At 34.8% G+C, this 21148-nt stretch overlaps 1 protein-coding gene across 2 annotated transcripts in view; it reads right to left on the bottom strand.

Annotated features, from left to right (window-relative positions):
* The window catches only part of BAZ1A (bromodomain adjacent to zinc finger domain 1A), a 96914-nt gene that overhangs the window by 35465 nt on the left and 40301 nt on the right, over window positions 1-21148 (bottom strand). For both annotated transcript variants that reach the window (XM_032871293.1, XM_032871292.1), the window contains 7 exons: window positions 12119-12220; window positions 9540-9627; window positions 5325-5459; window positions 4440-4539; window positions 3585-3751; window positions 1234-1329; window positions 434-572 (listed from right to left, as the gene is read on the bottom strand). In XM_032871293.1, coding sequence (XP_032727184.1) covers window positions 434-572; window positions 1234-1329; window positions 3585-3751; window positions 4440-4539; window positions 5325-5459; window positions 9540-9627; window positions 12119-12220 — 827 coding nt within the window. The remainder of the gene's footprint in view (window positions 1-433; window positions 573-1233; window positions 1330-3584; window positions 3752-4439; window positions 4540-5324; window positions 5460-9539; window positions 9628-12118; window positions 12221-21148) is intronic.

The raw sequence follows: 21148 nt of genomic DNA, 5'->3' as shown, positions 1-21148 counted from the left end.
ATGACAACGTCAAGAAGAGGAATCTATTCCTTCACTCCCTTAAATCCCAGCAGGCCTGACCAATGGAATATGACAGAAATAAGGCTTGCCAGTTCCAACCCTAGACTTAAAGAAGGCTGGCAGTTTCTGTCCTCTTCCTTCTTGGAGCCCTTAGCTGCCACATTACAAGTAAAGGCTACCCTGATGGAGTGGGATGCCACATGGACGAACACTGAGGCACCAGGCCTATGTGTGAGGAAGCCATCTTGAACATGCAGTCAGGTAAGCCTTCAGATGACTCCAGACCCAGCCCACTTCCTGATACCACATGAGAGACTCCAAGAAACGGGTGGACAGAGAGGTCCAGTGACTCTACAGAACTCTGAGAGATATTAATTTTTTATTTTAAACCACTAATATTAGGGTGAACTATTTACACAGCAATAGCACTTGCCTAGGGTTACTCCCTCAGGAAACTCATCTTGAAGATCAAAAAGTTCCCCAAAAGCATTAAGAAACTCCAGAACCATCAGAGCATCACCAAAGATTTCAGGAGGTAGTCTAGTCTTCACTGGAGTTGGTTCTGGAAGTTCCTGAAAGATTAAACAATTTATATAACTATTTGAGTGAAGTGGAGAAAACCGTAAAAGGTAGATATATACTCTTTGCTGAATAAGATTTCAGGTAGACTAGTGGTTCGTAACCCTGGATGTTTATCACAATCACCTTTGGAACTTTAAAAATTATAGATCTCTTGGCCTTATTCCTGCTTTAGTAATTACAATCACTAGTGACTTTTTTAAAAATCAAGCTAAGAACAACTTTGAGCTGACGTATCTTCTGACTACATTTTCTAGTTAAGAGAGACTTTTAACCTAGATTCCGAGATCAAGGCATTATTAGCCACATCAATATTATCCTCAATGCAGGATCTTCTTAGGATATGGAATAGAATCAATCCACCATCTACTGAACTTGGAATTGGTTCCTTACAAACTGAGATGCATGATAATACTGGATTATTAACAACCATACAAATGACAAATTATGTCTGCAGAATGAGAATCATTTTTGAAGTCTGTTATAAAACACTAACAGTGCTGCTTTGGGACTCTAACTATAGCATCTGCTTAATTGACTATTTCCTCTCAGTTCAATATGATCCCGCTGTTAAAAAGAAAGAAGAATTTAATTAGCAAAGCCGCATAAGGCACGTGGAGCATAGGTGTGAAACATCACATAACATACTTATACCTTAAGATCATCACATTCCATATCTTCTCTAGGTTTACTCCACTGTTTTAAGTATTCCATATATTTTCGCTTTTCTTCCCGTAACTTTTCTCTTTCCTAAAACAAAAGGTTAATAAAAATTTTTATAAGAATTTTGTAAGGCAGCATCAGCATCACCTGGGAACTTGTAAGAATTACAATATTTGGGCCCTAACCTGGACCTACTGAACAAGGAACTTGGTTTGAGACCCAGGAGTTGATGTTTTAGTAAGTCCTTCCAGTGATTTTGATGCATGCTCAAGTTTTAGAACTACTGATTTAGAACTACTGATACAATGCCTAACACAACTGCTGCAAAGATGGAAAAGGTCTCATACATAGTAGCCCGTGGATAAATACTAATTCTATCTGACCCTGCCTACAGGGGCTCTCCCATTTCAAATCAATTAAATCCTGCCAAAGTAATGTAACAAATTATTAGAGTACTAAAATAAAACCTCCCCCCATATTTGTGTATAGTTGTTATTTTCAAAATTCATTTAAGTCTAGCAGCCTAAGGATAGAGGGACCAGGAAGTAAAAGCAGTATCAGAACACAGTTGATAGATTTCTTTTTCTTTTCATCCAGGCCATTTCTCTTGCTCTCTTGGTCTTTTGATAGATACACTTATTTCTTGGTTCTTGTATTTGACACTGGAAGATAAATAATGACCCTAAAAAGTCTCCAATAAAGCAGAGTGTAAAGGAAATGTTTTAAATTGATTACAATTTATAATTACTTTCCAATAAATGTTTAACATATGTTAATATTATTCTCTTCCTTTGAAATTTAGGACCACTGGAGGTAACAGATGGGCACTTATCAAATTTTCAACATAAAAAGATAGTTACAGAACTAATTCTGCTATAGTAAGTCTTCTCCTCCCTGCCCCAAATAATTCTTGTAGCATGTAGTAAGATGGGTATTCTCATTCACTGTTAAGAGTGAAAATAAGCACATTTAGCAAACACATACCTATGTACATTTTAAAAAATATTCCTAGCCTTTGACCTATTATTTTACTTCCTACAAATTTATCCAGGGATATCATCTAAAAACATTAAAAACTTTTATTCATAAATTTGAACAGGGTATCATCATTTATGAGCAAAAAATTATAAAGCACTTTACTTGTATCTATTTGATTAACTATTACGCAGTCACTAAAAATCCCACCTTAGTTTACTTAATAACATGAAGGGATTGCATGGAGCACTGGGTGTGATGCATAAACAATGAATCTTGGAACACTGAAAAAATAAAGTTAAAAAAAAGGAAAAAAATAACATGAAGGGATATTTCAATAATGTTAAAACAAAAAAATTTACAAAATTATAAATCCTGCATTTCTTTTTTTAAGGCCCAGAATTAAGATTAAATATAAACTGAAGTGCTAAAAAAAAAAAATGCTATCTTTAAGGGCACCTGGGTGGTGCATCTGGTTAATCATCTGACTCAGTTTTAGCTCATGTCATGATCACAGGGTTCTGGGAACAAGGCCTGTGTTGGGTTTCACACTCAGCAGGGAGTCTGCTTGAGATTCTCTCTCTCTCTCTCTGCGCTCCTTCTGTTCGTGCTCTCTCTCCTTTTCAAATAAATAAAATCTTTTAAAAAATTCTGTCTCTAAATGTAAACACATGTAGGTTACAAGTGGTTTTCTTGTCCTCTACATTTTCTGGAGTGTATATGTATTAGAGACCTCCAGCCCCAGCCCAATGGCCTATTTGAAATAGTTCAAGAAACTATAGGCAATTTAAATGAGCACAGGGTGTAACAGGATCAGCTAGGGCTGCTTGCGAATATCTGGGAAAACCAAGGACACTTCCTGACTCTGGAGGAAACCACCTACAGAATTCTCTAAGAAATATCTACCACTGAAGACTGTAATAAAAGATTTGCTGAAAAACCCATTTTTACAGATACTTTTTCCTTCAAGGAGAATAAGAACACTAATAATTCTTGTTATTTGTAGATTTTATTGTATTTTTCCAATTATAGATTTTACAAATTTTATGTGTATCATCTTCCCTAAATTTGGAAGTCTAAATAATGAAGAAAATTAACTTCAGAATTGTACTTAAGAGGCTTTGGGGTATAAAGACAGGTATGTGTGTACACACACACACACACACGTTGAACCTTAAATTATTAAATTTTTTTTGATTAAATTTTCCAAAGCAAAAGAGAGATAAAGCAATAACTATTTATCAGCAGTCTATGCACAACTAGAAATACGAATCAAAGTGTAAAAGCATTTGAAAATTAACCATGAATTAATGTAAAACCCACTACTTATTATATAGAGAGCATAGCTAATATACTTGAATGAATACCTTTTCTCTTTCTATTTTAAGTCTCTCTTTTTCCTCTTTTTTCTTCAGTCTCTCCTCCTCAACAATTTTCTTTAATTCTTCCTTCTTTTTCTCTTTATCTTCCTTTTCTTTTTTCTTTGCTTCTAGGGCATCTGCTTTTTCTCTTTTTAATTTAGCCTTTTCAAAAGCTGTGGAGAAGGTCAAAGTTAGAACTGTTCACAGACAGAAAACATTTTTTAAAGTAACAAAAGAATCCCTAAAATAATTTATGGTTAAATGTGATCAGTAGAGACTCACGGGGGTTGTAAATTGCTGGAGGGAGCCAGCAGGTGATTAAAATGGGAAAGCAAGTTGGCTGGGTTTAAGACAAACTACTGCGCTGGGACAAACCTGAACCTGCCTTTCAAAGCCCTGTTACTACCCCAAGTGTGGTCCTAAGATCAGCAGCAAAATATCACCTTGTTAGAAATGCAGAATCTCTTCTCCCACCCAGACCTACTAATTTAGAACCTTCATAAGATTCCCAAATGATTCATATGTATAGTCAAATCTGGAATGCAATGTTTTATAAAGCTGTGTGAATCAAGCAAATGGCTCCAAAGAGTCTGTAAGCCATATAAACTCCATATAAACTCCAACATGTGCGTAATCTAGCATTAGGTTGGTTTAACAGGGGATACCTGGAGATACTGTTTTAAGAGATGAACACAGGTCTCATTTATCATAAAAATCTACAGATACCTGAGGGGAGAAAGCTATGCTAAAAAATAAAAAACCCAAATAAAAGAAATATGCCATTTCAGAAACACCCCCCATCAAGCACAGAGAAATATTTTTTCCTATACAAATAGTTTTTGGAGAGAATGTTAAACTCACCCAGTGACTTCATTTCTTCTTGTTTCAAAAGTCTGTCTCTTTCTTTAGTAGCTTTGTTCCTATAACCTGCAATAGTCTGTTTATTAGCAACGCTGTCCTCCTAAAAAAACAAACCAAGAAACTAAAGTTGTAGACCACCAAAACTTTTACAAACTGATGGTCTGGCCTTGTTCTTACAGTAATAAAAATTTTAAACTCTCATCAGGTTAAACTCTCATCTTACTATAATAAGATTTTATTCTAAGCATAACTGAACTTTTAATAACTTTATTCAGTAACAGAATATGAGTTAGTTCTATAGCTCTACAAATTAGTACAAAAACCTCCCAGGAAAAACAACCAGTGATTTACAAGAAGAGCCTTAAAAATATGCATTAGAAAAAAAATTTTTTCCATGGTACCTTATAAACAAAATGGTGTAAACATCAAATGTGAAAGAGGCATATGTCTATAGTCAATGTCAAATAATGTCAGAAGATTTTTTTACTGTACTTCTTGGGAGAATAATGGTCTGTAACCTACTTAGTATGATATTTTTATTATATTTTATCTTCTAAATGCTCTTCATGTTTCAGTCCCATAATTTATCTCCGTATTTCTCCTGCTTTACATTTCATTACATTTACATTTACTGCTTATATGCTTGCTTCCACTTTGGTATAAAATCCCTGTGGCATTAAAGTTATGTCTAATTCACACCTGAAACTGCTACAAGTCTCATTGCTAAGTAGTTATCAACATATAGTACACACATTGTATACAAAGGAATGTGCCCCTTACTGAGGCTATGTGCAGGAGGGGAGCCAAAGGGAGCCAAACACCATTCTTGATTTTGAACAGTTTTATTAAGAGCTACAATGTAGTTTTCATTCATTCTCTACTTACCTGACTAACAGATACTCGTTTGGGAGGTCTCCCTCTTCTTCTGTTAGTAGGACTAAAGATAAATGTGGGTGGATCATCAGGGAAGAAATAAGAAAAATCTTGTTCTGCTATTTTATATGTTGCAAGAGATGATGCCTTCATTAAAAAAAAAAAAAGACACAGGGTACAGTAATAACACTATTAGGAAACCATATATAGATTTAAAATGTCTAAAATATCATATGACTGCTATTAAAGACTAGGTCAAAAACATTAGAATTTCATGTGTTAATACACAGTAATACACTTTAAAAAATTTTCTCTCCCGTATGTTTTTTAAATTTTTTATTTTTTAAAAAGATTTTATTTATTTATTTATGAGAGATAGAGAGCGAACAAGCAGGGGAGTGGCAGGCAGAGGGAAGAGGAAGGTGCAGGCTCCCCGAGAAGCAGGGATCTCCCCCCCCAAATGCGGGATTTGATTCCAGGACTGTGGGATTGTGACCTGAGCCAAAGGCAGCCATCTAACTAACGGATCCACCCAGATGTCCCTGTTTTTTGTTTTTTGTTTGGCGTTTTGTTTTTTTTTTAGTTTTAGGGGTAGAATTTACTGATCTATTAGTTGCAGATAACACCGAGTACTCATTACCTCAAATGCCCTCTATCATTCCATCACCCAATTACCCGAACCAACTCTCCCTCCCCTCTCCTCCAGCAACCCTTAGTTTGTTTCCAAGAGTAAGAGTCTCTTATGATTTGCCTCCGTGTTTTCATTTTACTTTACTTTTCCTTCCCTTCCCCTATGTTCACCTGTTTTGTTTCTTAAATTCCACATATGAGTGAAATCATGTATTTGCCTTTCCCTGACTTACTTCGCTTAGCATAATACCCTCTAGTTTCATCCACGTTGTTGCAAATGGCAAGATTTCATTCTTTCTGATGGCCGAGTAATATTTCAGTGTGTGTGTGTGCATACAAAAATTGTTTATTCAGTAATACACATTTTAGCTGGTTTGCTTAATCTATCATTAATCAGCCTTACCAGAAAGAAAACTACAATTCAAAGGGTTTTCCCCCCATAAAATATGCAGGACTCCTTCAAACATTTCTTAAATTCTAAAACTATTTCAAAATTATGTTTATATAATAATCTCTTTTGGATTGCACTGCTTTTGACTTATTTTGTATGGAATTTTCTTTGTAAATAAATAATCAGTATATTTAACATTACAAGTCCACTGTATTAACCCAGTTAGTTTTTCTCAACCATTTCCTAAGTGCTGAACATTTAGATTTTCCCTCCAATTGGGGATGATAAAGACTTTTTAACTTAAAGACTTTATGTATCAAATTTCAAAGCTGATCTGGCAAAAAGGAGAAATGCTGATAAATTCTTAACAAGTTTCAATTCAGATTTAAGTTCAGAGAAGTCAACTTTTTTTTCTTTTTTTTACCAGAAGTTGTGCAGTTTTAGGATACTTGCTAAATCCAAAAGTTTCAAAACTTGTTCACCTTTCATCCATGTTCAACTCTAAACTTTTTATTTTTGGTCTAATAGTCAAGATTATCATTCCTTCTCTCCAAAAAAATCGAACATGCCATTCACAGAAGTATCTTTCAGAAAATGTATAAGAAAATAATGATAATAAATATTTAGGGGCACCTGGGTGGCCCAGTCAGTTAAGCATCTGCCTTTGGCTCAGGTCGTGATCCCAGGGTCCTGGGATCGAGCCCTGAATCAGGCTCCCTGCTGAGTGGGAAGCCTGTTTCTCCCTCTCCCTCTGCTTGCCGCTCTGCTACTTGTGCCCTCTCTCTCTCTCTCTCTTTCTCTGTGTCAAATAAATAAATAAAATCTTTTAAAATTTTTAATTTTTTTTAACACTTCAACTGGGAATTAAATTTTCTGTGTAATAATTGTAATCATGGTAGAACATAACTTTTAACATTTAAAACTCAATCAGTTCTGGGCATCATGATAAATCAAGAATCTATTAAGATTTTGTATTAAAGTCTATTAAGATGGTTGTTGACTATCCCACATAAATAACTCCTGAAAATATAGAATTGCCCTTTAAAATATGAATATAAAACATATGGGTGGTTTCTTCTCAAATATATATGCTTAAAAAAGGTCAAAATAGGCTTTAATACATCAATTGCCAATGTTTCTTATTCATACACACATAACACAATAAACAAATACATCTTTGTGTTCTTGAGTACTCCTAATAGTGGACTATACTCACATTGGGTATTAAACTTTGTTGTTTTGGGGTTTGTGTGCAAATACACTAGACTAACCACTAATAACTTTCGTTACACTCTAAGAGAAAAATGTGTACTGTCACTTCATTTATTTATTATTTGTTAAAGATTTTATTTTTTTATCTGTCAGGAGAGAGAATGAGAGAGAGATAGCACAAGCAGGGGGAGTGGCAGGTACAGGGAAAAGCAGGTTCCCCACTGAGTAAGGAGCCTGATGCAGAACTCGAACTCAGGACCCTGGGATCATGCCCTGAGCTGAAGGCAGATGCTTAACTGACTGAGCCACCCTGGTGTCCCAATTTTCATTTATTTATTAAGTAAAGTTGAACATCTGTTCATTCTTCGGTGAAAAATTGCCAATACTTCTTACTATTTTTTTTTCCCCAATTGGCTTGTTTTTATCCATTGATATGTAAGACATTTTTTAAGTTAGGGAAACTGGTCAACTTGCTACTTATGATAAACATACTATAACTTATTTCATATATAACGGATTGCTTACCAGTGCCAGCACTGTTCTAGCTACTTCTCACAAGTATCTGAATCATTAACTTTTTGTAAGCATCTTTTTACATGGCTATCTGTGATTTTCAATGCCACAGATTGAGCACACTTTAAGCTTTTATCTCTTACCAAGACAAATACATAAATATGCTCACATTAACAAAATTATTTCAGATGATTCTATCTTATGTTTTCAAGTTTTTATATTTCATCTACTGTGAATTTTGATCATGCCTATTTGTTTATTTTTCTACTAGGATATTTATGTTTTTCTAATTGCTTTGAGCTCCTCATTATAGTCACCGAAAGTATTTTTCCTCTAGCACTTGTCTTTCAATTCTATTCATGACATTTTTATTTTTTGAAAATTTATTTATCACAGAAAGAAAGTGCGTTTGTGCACACACGTGCAAGTTGGGGGGCAGAGGGAATCTTCAAGTAGACTTGCTACTCTGAGATCATGACCCCAGTCGAAATCAAGAGCCAGATGCTTAGCCAGCTGAGCCACCCAGCAACCCACCTAGGTGCCCCTGAACCTACATTAAGTTTCTATTGTCAAATAAGTCTTATTCTTAGTATTTCTTTTCTCTTGCTCCTCCTAAGTACTTTAGCATGCATAACATTAAGAATTATTTCATTTCCTTTTTTCTCCTTTGAGTTAGTTCTAATTTTGTTTTCCAAGTTAACCAGGTGTCCCAGTTTTGTTAAATAATCTATCTTGGTTTGTAGAGACTTGAAATGGTACTTTCCACATAAACTCCTATCTTCTTTTTTTCCATTTCTTTTGATGTAAAATTTATTTATTATGAAATACACAAATCTTAAGCATATAGTAGCTGATTTTTGACGCATGCATACGTCTCTCTACCCATTCTACTGCTTTTTTACTTAGTATTTCTTACTTAGTATTTCTCCCAATATGAGTTAAATATTTCTCAGTTAAAAAAACTAGTCCTAGTTTTACCATTTAACTTTTTATTTACTTTACAATGTGAGGCTTCTAAACTTGATTTCCCTCTCTTAATGATTATGAATAAAATAATCCATCTACTTAGTATAGGTCTCTGATGTTCTTTTTATTATTTGAATTGTTTTCCTATCTAATAGAATTTATTTTAGCATTGTTCTTTGAATTTATTTTTGTGAGACAGGATCCCACTTAGAAAAATACAGTTGTTCCCTTCCCCTATAACATTTTCTTTTTCCAAGTTTTCCATCTATTATTCTTACCTGTCTTGGTTGATCTTTTTTACAAGGGGAAAAAAGTGCAGTACCTGAGCCATCTAGCAATTCTAGCAATTGCAAAAACAGTATTTAATAAATAGAAAATTACTAAAAACTAGCTCCAGATAAAAAGAGAACTATTTTCAACCACTTTGAAATAATGTTTCTGCAATGTTTCAACTTTATAATACAACCATTTCTCTTTTTTCTTCCTTCTAATAAATAATTTCCTGTTCTGGTTACCTTAATTTTAATGACTCCATCTTGTGGTTCACAGTGTTGCTTCAGAAAAAGCTTTAATTTATCACGAGAAAATAAGTGTTTTCTCCGGCTACCAGGGAAAGAGGAGGAGAAAGAGTAAAGTGTTAGTATCAAAGAATTCAGTCTGAACTTCATAATCTCCGTAAATCCATAACCTCTATTTCAAGCTTAGGAAAAGAAGGATATTTCATTTCCCAATAGCATTTATGTAGAAGTTATGAGAAACTTTATACAGAAGTATTTATATAAAATGTTAAAAGATCAACGAGTGGATCTATTATAAATGTCCATTATGAACATAGTATATGCATTTGTTGCAACCACTTAGAAACCAAATAAACCTCAAGGAAAATATACTACAGAGTAAACCTAATTTTAGAAAATTTGATGATCATTCTTACAAATATCACCATTGAAATTCTTTAAAAAAATAAAATTAAAAAAAATCAGCAGACTATAAGATTTCATATAACACTAAGGAGGTCAACATTCGAATGGTTATTGTGAACATTCTTGAACATAGGTTGTTTCAAATTCTAAAATATTTCATATTTAAACTTCATATGGCAGCAAACAAATTCATGGGATTAAAATGAAAGAGAATTAGAATTAAGATTCCAAAAACATGCTATTTTTTATTTTCCCTTGCCCTCAAACTCAAAAACCACCACCACAATGGTAAGAAACACCAACAAAACCAAATCAAAACAAGTTTAAAAATCCGCCAAAATACCCAAGTATTTCTAGAAAAGTTCTAGAAAGAAAGTAAATGATTTAATTGAATTCTATGTATTTCTTTCAAGAAAAAGCCAATTTAAAAGCTTCTAAGAGTGAATAAACAATATAGGAGTTTTAAAGTACTAGTCTCCTCAAAAATGTATATTCTTTTCTTATAGAAAGGACTATATGAGAGAAAGGATTGGCTTGCTGTGCGTACTGACTGGCTTACTGTGCTATCCTGGCTTCTTAATAATAAGAAGGTTAATTATCTCTTGACTATTGAATAAACACACCAGTGCTCAAGAATCATATTGTCCTACACGGCACTCACTAGCCTACTTAAAAAAAAATAGTTAAAAACAAGTGTGCATTATCTATGAGCGTTATTTTGGGAATACTATTTTTTGGCATATAATTAAATGCAGAATGCTCCAGAGATCTTTTTTTTTCAATTTTTATAAAAAAGATTTTTATTTATTTATTTGTTGTCAGAGGGAGAGAGAGAGAGCACACACAAACGGGGAGAGGCAGGCAGAGGGAGAAAAGCAGGCTCCTCAATGGACAAGGAGGAGCCCAATGCGGGACTCAATCTCAAGATCCCTGGATCATGACCTGAGTGAAGGCAGACGCCCAACTGACTGAGCCAGCCAGGTATTCCCATTCCAGAGATCTTAATTAATGATGTACCCCAAAAACCCAACCAAACAAAAACTACACTCACCTCCTTATAGAAAGTAATATAACTGACTCAGGATTCACAACATTTAGATTATTACCACTTTTCTTTGGACTCATATGAGTATATATGAGGCAAGAGGTATGTGAGAATAAATAAAACCATTTTTTTAAAAGATTTTTATTTACTTATTTGAGCAAGAGAGCACACATGCACAAGCAGGAGGAGTGGCAGGCAGAGGAAAGAGAGGGAGAAGTAGGCTCCCTGCTGAGCGGAGAGCCGGATGAGGAGCTGGATCCCAGGACCCTGGGATCATGACCTGAGCTGGAGGCCCATGTGTAACTGACTAAGCCACCCAGGCACCCCAAGTAAAATCATTTTACATCAAATGAAATGCAAGATTGACTACTAGGTAGCAGGTTGATCAATGGCTGATAGCGTCAATTTACTTTCAGATGACTTGGGGCCTAACATTAGCAGACAACAATAGGGATTGTCCTAAAAATAGATCTGTGTCACCTAAAGTTAGTTCCTTTAAATATTAACCACTAATTATCCCTCTTTTATTTATTTAATTTTTAAAAAAAGATTTTATTTATTTACTTAGGGGGAGCACATGTGCAAGCAGCGGGAGGGACAGAAGGAGAGAGAGAATCCCAAGCAGACTCCACGCTGAGCACTGAGCCCGACTTGGGGTTCAATCTCATGACTCTGAGATCATAACTTGAGCTGAAATCAAGAGTCAGATGCTTAACTGAACACACCACCCTAATGTCCCTCAAATAGGAGTTTTTAAGGATACTAATTTGCTATTATTAATTGAAGGAATGGAAGAGACTGATCAGATGTTTGTGTCTAATGAATAAAATATTACAAATGTGACCTATTTCTAAGTACCATCAAACTTCTCAGCATTGAAAACTGAGTTCTCTCATGAGAAGTACCTCACAAATAGGATCCTTCATAATTTTTTAGACTGAAGACTCTTTGGGGTTAGTTACAAAGGGCTCATGGAGTCCATTAAGATTCACTTTATCAGTCTATAAGTGTACATTTATTTTAAAAAGGGAAACAATCACAGGCAACACTGTTTGTTCCATAGCGAATCTTAATTGAACATAGTTATTCTATTTTTAACCAGCATGGGTGAGATACTGAGTTTTACCTGATTTGTGTTGCTTTAACAATAGCACACTCATACAATTCTTTTTTAGTGGGTTGCACCTTATACTTGAATAATAAGGGATCGACTGCATCTTTTTTCTTCCTAAAAAAGAGCAAAGATATAAATCAGTTAATAACTTGTTTGAAAATCTGAGATTTTAAATAGAAACACAGTTTCTAAGAACACACTGTAACAGAAGCTAATGCATTTTTAGTTTAACTAGAATTTTGTAAGTTACTGACATCCCTCACCATTCTATTAGCCAAAATAGTACAAAGCACTGTTTTATGTTAGGTATGTATTCAATAAATTTTCCTGTGAAGAAATCAACTAAAGATGAAAAAGCACAAAGTACCAAGTGCAGGTAAGAAAAATTTTTTTTAAAAGATTTTATTTATTTATTTGGGAGAGAGAAGTGAGAGAGAGCATGAGAGGGGAGAAGGTCAGAGGGAGAAGCAGACTCCTTGCTGAGTAGAGAGCCCAATGCGAGACTTGATCCTGGCATTCCGGGATCAAGACCTAAGCCCAAGGGAGGTGCTCAACCAACTGAGCCACCCAGCCACCTTAGGTAAGATAAACTTGTAAGCAAACAAATAGCTCTTGGATTTGCTTTTAAGCTTTTTTCTTAATAGCTATGTAAAGCAAGAGCAAAAGTGGTGATAATACAGTTCACCCTGTTTTAAGAATTGGCAGAGGGTATACATTTAATCCTTGTCTCCAACAACTTCTCATCTCGTCTTTCCTTTGGGGATGCATTCATCCATCTGTCCAATAAATACTTAAAAGTGTATTATGTGCCCAAAACTAAACAATAAAGATTAAACAGTGAACGAAAAAGAAACATAGTGGGGACATAGGGGCAAGCGAAGAAACAAAAATCTGCAGCAGGGTAGGTGGTAAGCTATGAAAGGAATTCAGTGCTGCAGGGTGGAGGTACTCTCTGTTATAAAGTGACAGCCCTGATCAACTGATGGGATAGGCCTGATAAGAAGTTGACATTTAAGCAGAGATCTGAAAGAAAAGAGGGAACCGCTCAGGAGAAACTCTTGGGAAAATGAGTTTAAAGGAAGAGAGAAAAGAGTGTGCAAAGGCCCTAAGGTGGAAGTAGCCATGGTTTGCACAAGAACAATAAATAAGAATAAAAGAAGAAGATCCAGTTAGAGAGGAAGCAGAAGGGCCATATTACAGGCCAATAATAAGGGTTTTGGATTTCACTCTGAAAAGACACTAGAGGATACTGAATAATGGGGAGATAATGACTTAACTTACACTTCAGAAAGATTACTCTGGCTGCCACACTGTGGGGCAAGAGTGCAAACAGGGACATCCATTAGAAAGCTAGTGCAATGAACCAAGTGAGAATTGATGGCAATTACAGACCAGGGTGGTCGTGGTGGCAGTAGATGACAAGTGGTTGGATTTTTGAAAAGCTGCCTCTGTGAATGCAAGTACATATATAACAGGGATGTGAGTATGGGTGACTGAGATGAAAATGACAGGAAAGGATAATAAAGGAAGCATTTAGCAATGAGGGTCAGATATAGCCAAAGTGTTATAAATACAGTACACACAAGGTGGGGGGTGGGGAGAGACTCAGCACAAAAGGGATGCATGAGACAATCACACAAATAAAACTGAAGTATTCACCTTTAACTGCATTAAAGTTCCTAGTTGGAGAACGAAAGATCTTTACATTGAGACCCAGTATACACAGGAAATATATTTAATCATTCAACCTGACTATATGGAATATTTTCTATTCTGTTAAAATTCACTATTAAATTAATTTCACAACCTACACAAAGCTATATAACCCGCAGTTTGAAAATCACAGTCCCAAAAGAACAGATCAAAGAGAGAAGTCGAAGTGTTCAGAGAGTAATACTGATGTGAGTTCCCGATAAAGGAATTTCTTGGAATGAAAAGAGGGGGAAAAAAAAAGGATCTTAATGAATCAGCAGCAGTTGTTCAAGAACAGACTTGATTTTTAATCTTGATATCACTTTTTGAATTAGTGCTAGCTTAGCAATTAATCACTACCATTTTATACATATAAGGGGTTGATCAAGCATAATATAGATTGCACTTCAAAGGTTACTGCCAGGAGCAGTATATAATTATATTTTAAGTCACAGTTATAAATCTATAAATATATTTATTTTATTTATATATTATTTGTTTATAGAAAACTTGTTTGGACTTTATCTTAATGTTAGATTTAAGGCTATAAAAATATGATTTTTTGTGTATATAAAATTATTTTTTTCTTGCTATATCATGAAATTCATTTTTTTAAAGATTTTTATTTATTTGACAGACAGAGATCACAAGTAGGCAGAGAGGCAGGCAGAGAGAGAGGGGGAAGTAGGCTCCCTGCTGAGCAGAGAGCTCCATCCCAGGACCGTGAGATCATGACCTAAGCCGAAAGCAGAGGCTTTAACCCACTGAGACACCCAGGCGCCCCATGAAATTCATTTCTGAAGATAAAACATAACAGAACTAAAATCATTTTTTCCAATGAGTGAAAATATTCTTATGGGAGTTTTGTTATAACTCTTACACAAAATTCTATGTAGAATAAAATAATAACTGGATTATTTCCAAGCAAGTACAGTTGTTGGAAATCAACAGAAACTGCTTATCATATGGATTCACCTATAAGACAGGAATTAAAAGATAATACTAAAAATAAAGGGGCGCCTTGGTGGCTCCGTGGGTTAAGCCTCTGCCTCCAGCTCAGGTCATGGTCTCAGTGTTCTAGAATCGAGTCCCACATCGGGCTCTCTGCTCCGCGGGGAGCCTGCTTCCTCCTCTTTCTCTCTCTGCCTGCCTCTCTGCCTGCTTGTGCTCTCTCTCTGTCAAATAAATAAAATCTTAAAAAAAAAAAAGCCCATTTAACAATTTTTCTCCTTTGCTTCCTAAAGCCTAGGCCTAAATAGCTGGAATACTAAATTGAATGTAGTGATCTTAGCCATGATTGTAACTAAGAGACTGATTTTATTAGCAACAAGTACAGATCTATTACTAGCTCTACACTGGCAAATTAATACCAAATATTATATTTATAGAAATTAGATCACCATTCCAATGATTTATTCACAAAATTTTATCACCGATTTATTTTACAAATATACCATATTTCAATATGCCTAGTTATATGTATTTTTTAGGGGGGGAGGGGCAGAGGCAGAGGGAGAAACTCCCAAGCAGGCAGGCTCTATTGTGGGACTCAGTCTCACAACCCTGAGGATCATGACCTGAGCCAAAATCAAGGGTCAAACATTTAACTGACTGAGCCCACCCAGGTGCCCCAATACGCCTAGTTACATATATGTTATATATATAACAAATGTATATATATAATACATAATATACATGTGTATATTATGTATTATATATGTACATATGTATTATATATATTATTTTAGTTCTACTTTTATTTTCTCATAATGGGAATTGTTTTTGTTGCTATCCCATGGACAATATTTGACACTAAAAAGGCAGTTAAAATTTTTGTCTATAGCAGTACAACAGAAATGACAAAAGATCAAATAATTAAGCTTTCAGCACAAACGGGGGTTACTTATGGTGGTGTTTTATTTTTGGAATTTAAAATGCTAACCTGACCTCCTACATAAAAATTTCATATATGAACTACAATTAGCAAAACAATTAGGTCTACTTCTTTAAAAATAACACTTGGACATCACAGCCACATTACACTGCATGAAGGATGTCTGTTGCATAGTATTTCAAAACGAGATACACAATATACTTTTCAAGGTTCCTAAAATAATTAGTTTTTCCTTGTGCTCTTGCAAATTACCACCAGGATTATAAAATGTTACCAAAAATGTATCCTTGTTCATATACTATTTTCAGGTTAGAATAATATTTTTAAGATAATTTTAAACTTCAAATAATATCTGCCTAGAGATGACTCTATAAAACTCAGATCCACTGTAAAGGATAAAAGCAGCCTGACCTTAAAGTTTTATAGCTTTAAGTCACAACAGCAGAGTATATTATTACAACGTGTTATTTACCTACCAATCTGAGTTGCTACAAATACTATATTTAGTTTCTTCTACAGATCCTAAAAGCAACTAAACACACTCACCTATACTTGACATTCCTGAATCATAGTGAAATCAGATGATAAACTAATGAATGTTTTCAGGACTGCCAAGACTATTTCAGCCAGTACTGTCTATCAATTTAGTTAATTTTCAGAGAATTTTTTGACTGCAAATGAACTTCGCTATTTGGCTCTTTCAATAGGAAAGGAAACTTGTGGGATGCCTGGGTGACTCAGTAGTTAAGCACTGCCTTCAGCTCAGGTCATGATCTCAGGGTGTTGGGATGGAGCCCCACATCCAGCTCCTGCTCAATGGGGAGTTTGCTTCTTCCTCTGCCCCTCCCTCAGCTCATGCTCTCTTGCATGTTCTCTCTCTCTCTTGCTCTCAAATAAATAATCTTTTATTTATTTATTTAATCTTTAATAAATCTCTAATTTATTTAATCTTATTTATTTAATCTTTCTTTTCTTTAAAAGAAAGAAAGAAAAAAAAAGACAGGAAACTGGTATCAAGTAGTTACACAGATTACAGTCTCAATAAGTTGTGAGGATTTTCGATTATAAATTTTCTTTAAATCTATTAGTAACTTTGGAGGGAAAAGAACAACAGCAGACATAAGTATAACTATTTAACACATTGTTGTTTTTAAGATTTTGCTTATTTTGACAGAGAGAGCATGAGCAGTGAATAAGCATGGGGAGCAGCAGAGGGAGAGGGAGAAGCAGACTTTCCGCCAAGCAGGGAGCCCGATGTGGGGCTCGATCTCAGGATCCTGGGATCATGACCTGAGTCAAAGGCAGACACCGAACTGAGCCACCCAGATACCCCTACTCAACCCATTCTTGATGGGAAAACATAAGAGATGAGTAAAGAAAGGAACATTGAGAGCAGATACACAATATGTACTATCTTTCAAAGAGCAGACTAACAGACAAAACCCTAAATCTCTTTACTTCAATTTTATAGGATACAAATTATCTTCTCTAAAATACAGTCCAATCTTTTATTTAATGCTATAAATATTAACAAGTCAATTTTTAAAATAAAACTTGCTTGTATAAAAGCAAGTATTTATTTTTATTTTACTTCATTGTATAAAATAAATGAGTAATTCTAAATTTAAAGTATTCCTTATTATACAATCTACACAAAGTATCCTAGTGGTGCAAAAATTAGCCTCATTTCATTCTCAAGTATCTTCAGGGGCTGCCTGGGTGGCTCAGTTGGTTAAGCATCTGGCTCTTGGTTTCAGATCAGGTCATATCTCATGGTTATGGGACTGAGCCCCACTTCCGGCTCTGCACTCAGAGTGGAATCTGCTTCAGATTCTCTCTTCCTCTCCCTCCCACTTGTGCTTGCTCACTCCCTCTCAAATAAAATTTTTAAAAAAGTATATTTAGATTGGTATATCAAAGGCTCTGTCATAAATCCCATGGCAAACAGTGAAATAGGAGAAAATGACTTCATATTTTTACTCTGAACTAAGCTCTGCTAAGATATTGGAGAGTTCTGTAAGAATGCGAAGATGAGATTCAGATAGCTCTAAAATGTTCAAGGCTGCTATGTCCATGATTTTGTCCATGGCTTTGTGATAAGAAGAGAAAGAACTTTCTTGTAGTCTCTTTCACAAACTTAGTTTAAGAAGCATATGTTTAAGATGTTAATATCCATCCTTAAAATAAATAAGTGACCTGCTTCCTAAACCCTTGACAGCTGCCCACCAACAAAAACGGACCTAACAAAGGTAAATGCGTAGTTACTGCTTAGTCCAGTCAGATTCTGCAGTCAGTGCCCTGACTGACAAAGTAAGCTAATAATATGTTGTTCTGAGGGAATACAACTTTATAAAAAGTCAAGCCTTTAGCTTCTTACTTTACTGATGTAAAACTGACTTTGAAAAAAATAATCAATATGCTCCCCCAAATGTATCAAAATACTGTATTTTAAAAGTTCTGATGGCCAGAATATATAAAGAATTCTTACAACTGAACAAAAAGACAATCCAATTTAAACACTGGTACAGGACTTGTATATACAAATGGCAAATAAAAAAAAATAGCCAATAATGAAAAGATGCTCATTATCATTAATCATTAAAGAAATTCAAGTCAAAACCATAGTGACATACCACTTCATCCCACTAATCAAAAAATTCAAAAAATATTAAGTGATGGTGAGAATGTGGACAAACTAGAATCCTTATATATTGCTGGTAAGTATGCAAAATGGCGCAGGTGCTGTAAAAAGCGATTTGGCAGTTCCTCAAAAAGTTAAACAATTGTCATATATATGACTCAGCAATTCTACTCCTTGGTATATACCCAAAAGAATTTAAAATAGGGACTTGAACAGGTGCCCATACATTAATATTTATTGATTATTACTATTCATATTTTCATATTATTCATCAATATTTTCATCATTATTCATTTTCATCAATTATTTCAATTTCATCAATTATTCATCAATATATTCTTATTATTATTCATATAAACTCAAGCATCTATCAACAGATGAATGGATAAACAAAATGTAGTATATACATACAATGGAATGTAGAGTAATAAAAAACAATGATTAGAAAAATTAGCCTCATCTCTTTCTAAAGTATATTTAAGACAGGTATATCAAAAGCTCTATTATAAATCTCAACATACTATGCCATGGTTGTACCTTGGAAAATAGTACTAAATGAAATAAGCAATACACAAAAGGAAAAACGCAGTATGATTCCACTTATATGAAATATTTAGAATATGTGAATTCACAAAGACAGAAAGCAGATTAGAGGTTACCAGGTGATGGAGGGGGAAAAGGGAATGTACCATTATTACCTAACAGGTATAGAGTTTCTGTCTGGGGTAAAGAAAAGGTTTTGGGAATAGTGGTGACAGTGGTATGACACTGTGAATGCAATTAATGCCATTGAATTATACACTTAAAATGGCTAAAACAGAAAATATTATATATATTTTAACGCTCCCCTCCCTGGAATGCTGGTGACCATTTTGAGCACCTAGGCTTAATTCTAAATATGCCACCTTAGTATGTCTCACAGATATTTTTAACTAGGTGATGTGGAAACATTTTTTAACTCTGAACTTCCATTTCTCCTCAATGATAAAAGAATAGGATCACCTACCCTTATAGAATGGTTCTGAGGAATAAAATAAATAAGAAAACAGATGTGGGTGCTGTTATACAGCTCAAGTAATGGAAAATGCCCAATAAATAACTGTTCCATTCTCATCCCTTCAACCCACCTACTGAAACGTGAGAAACTCCAGATTATGTTTTGTTGTCAGGGAGCAACCTAGAAGAAGTACATTTCTTACTCACTTAGGTCATAGAATTGATAGAAATAACAGAACAAAGGCCCAAAGATGATTATGTTTCACTTTTCCTGGTATATTAGAATACAATCGAAGCAAGCTATAAATAAGTAGGCATTTTATGATGTTGATGTATAGTGAAGGTTCAGATCCTTTTAGAATCACAAACAGGTTAAAATACTTGTGAATAAAGTAATTAATTAGCTTACTCACTTTTTCTATACCAAGTATATTCATGGAATAAGGCACAAGCTATTTAGGCAGGAAATCATGGTCAAATTAAATAATACTCGGTGATAAGCTTGTTATACGTGGCAGAAGTAGAACTGATGGGAATAAAGCCACATATAACGAGTAAAATATTTACTATTACTAATGGGGATTATGAATTAATTTGCTTTGTACTCAAGGTACCAAACTAGCTACAAACTATGCATGTACCTCATATTCAAAAAAGGAAGAAAAAGGACATTAAAGAGCTGAATAATGAAGTGCTGAACCTAAGAGTCTAGACATTCCTCATCCTAAAGCACCTCATAGCATCTACAAGAATTAGAAAGATTAGGTTAAAAGTTACTACAAAATAGGGGTGTCTGGGTGGTTCAGTAGGTTAAGCGTCTATAGGCTCAGGTCATGATCTTAGGGTCCTGGAGTGGAGCCCCCGTATTGGGCTCCCTGCTTCTCCCTCTTCCTCTGCTTGTGCTTTCTTGCTTGAGCTCTCTCAAATAAATAAAATCTTAAAAAAAAAGTATAAAATAGCCTTCACTGATAAATTGTTTAAAATGAAAAAATTTAATGCTTACCATATTTAAACATCAATTTAAATAATGTCTTTTATATACAAATCTATATTTAACCCTTCAAGACTCATATATAATTAACTCTATTTAAGGGTTATAATCTTTCATATACTCCAAACAAAACACATGAAATACTGTCAGGGCAGCTAAAGGACATACATTAACCACCATAATACTCAATAATTTTGCATCATAAACTCTATATTCAATGAGGGATGCAAAAATCTCTTTTTTGTCCTTAATAAAGTAGCAACTCAAGAAAAAAATGAGATGCATCAAAAGACTTAATACATAGGACCATGTCATGCTTCACTCACTCACCTAAAAATTGTTTTTCTGTCAGGCAATATACTAGCTAGATGGTCTTGTGCAACACCAATTAACATTACTAAAGCTCAGGTTCTTCTTGTTTAACAAGGATAACAACACTCTTCCAGGAGTGACTGATATGCATATAAAGAACTTAGCACAGTGCCTGGACAGCAAATGCTCAAATGCTAGTTATAGATACAGTAAGTTTAAGTCAGATAAAACAAGAAGCTGAACTGTGTACAGAACTTGGTAGTTACTGATATTTCAGATGCAAAGGAGATAAAGGAAGTAGTTAAGAGTGGCCTCAGGGAGTTCATATCCACAGTATATAAAAAAGTGATACAATTCAACACCAAAAAACCCCCAAATAATCCAATTAAAAATGGGTGGGTGGGGGTGCCTGGGTGGCTTAGTGGGTTAAGGCCTCTGCCTTCGGCTCAGGTCATGATCCCAGGGTTCTGGGATCGAGCCCCGCATCGGGCTCTCTGCTTCCTCTCTTCCTCTCTC

This window comes from Lontra canadensis, unplaced genomic scaffold, assembly GCF_010015895.1.
Source record: "Lontra canadensis isolate GAN:19392208 unplaced genomic scaffold, GSC_riverotter_1.0 scaffold42, whole genome shotgun sequence".
Taxonomy (NCBI): domain Eukaryota; kingdom Metazoa; phylum Chordata; class Mammalia; order Carnivora; family Mustelidae; genus Lontra; species Lontra canadensis.
The sequence above is the reverse complement of the archived record's forward strand: the minus strand, read 5'-3'. Positions and strand labels throughout refer to the sequence as shown.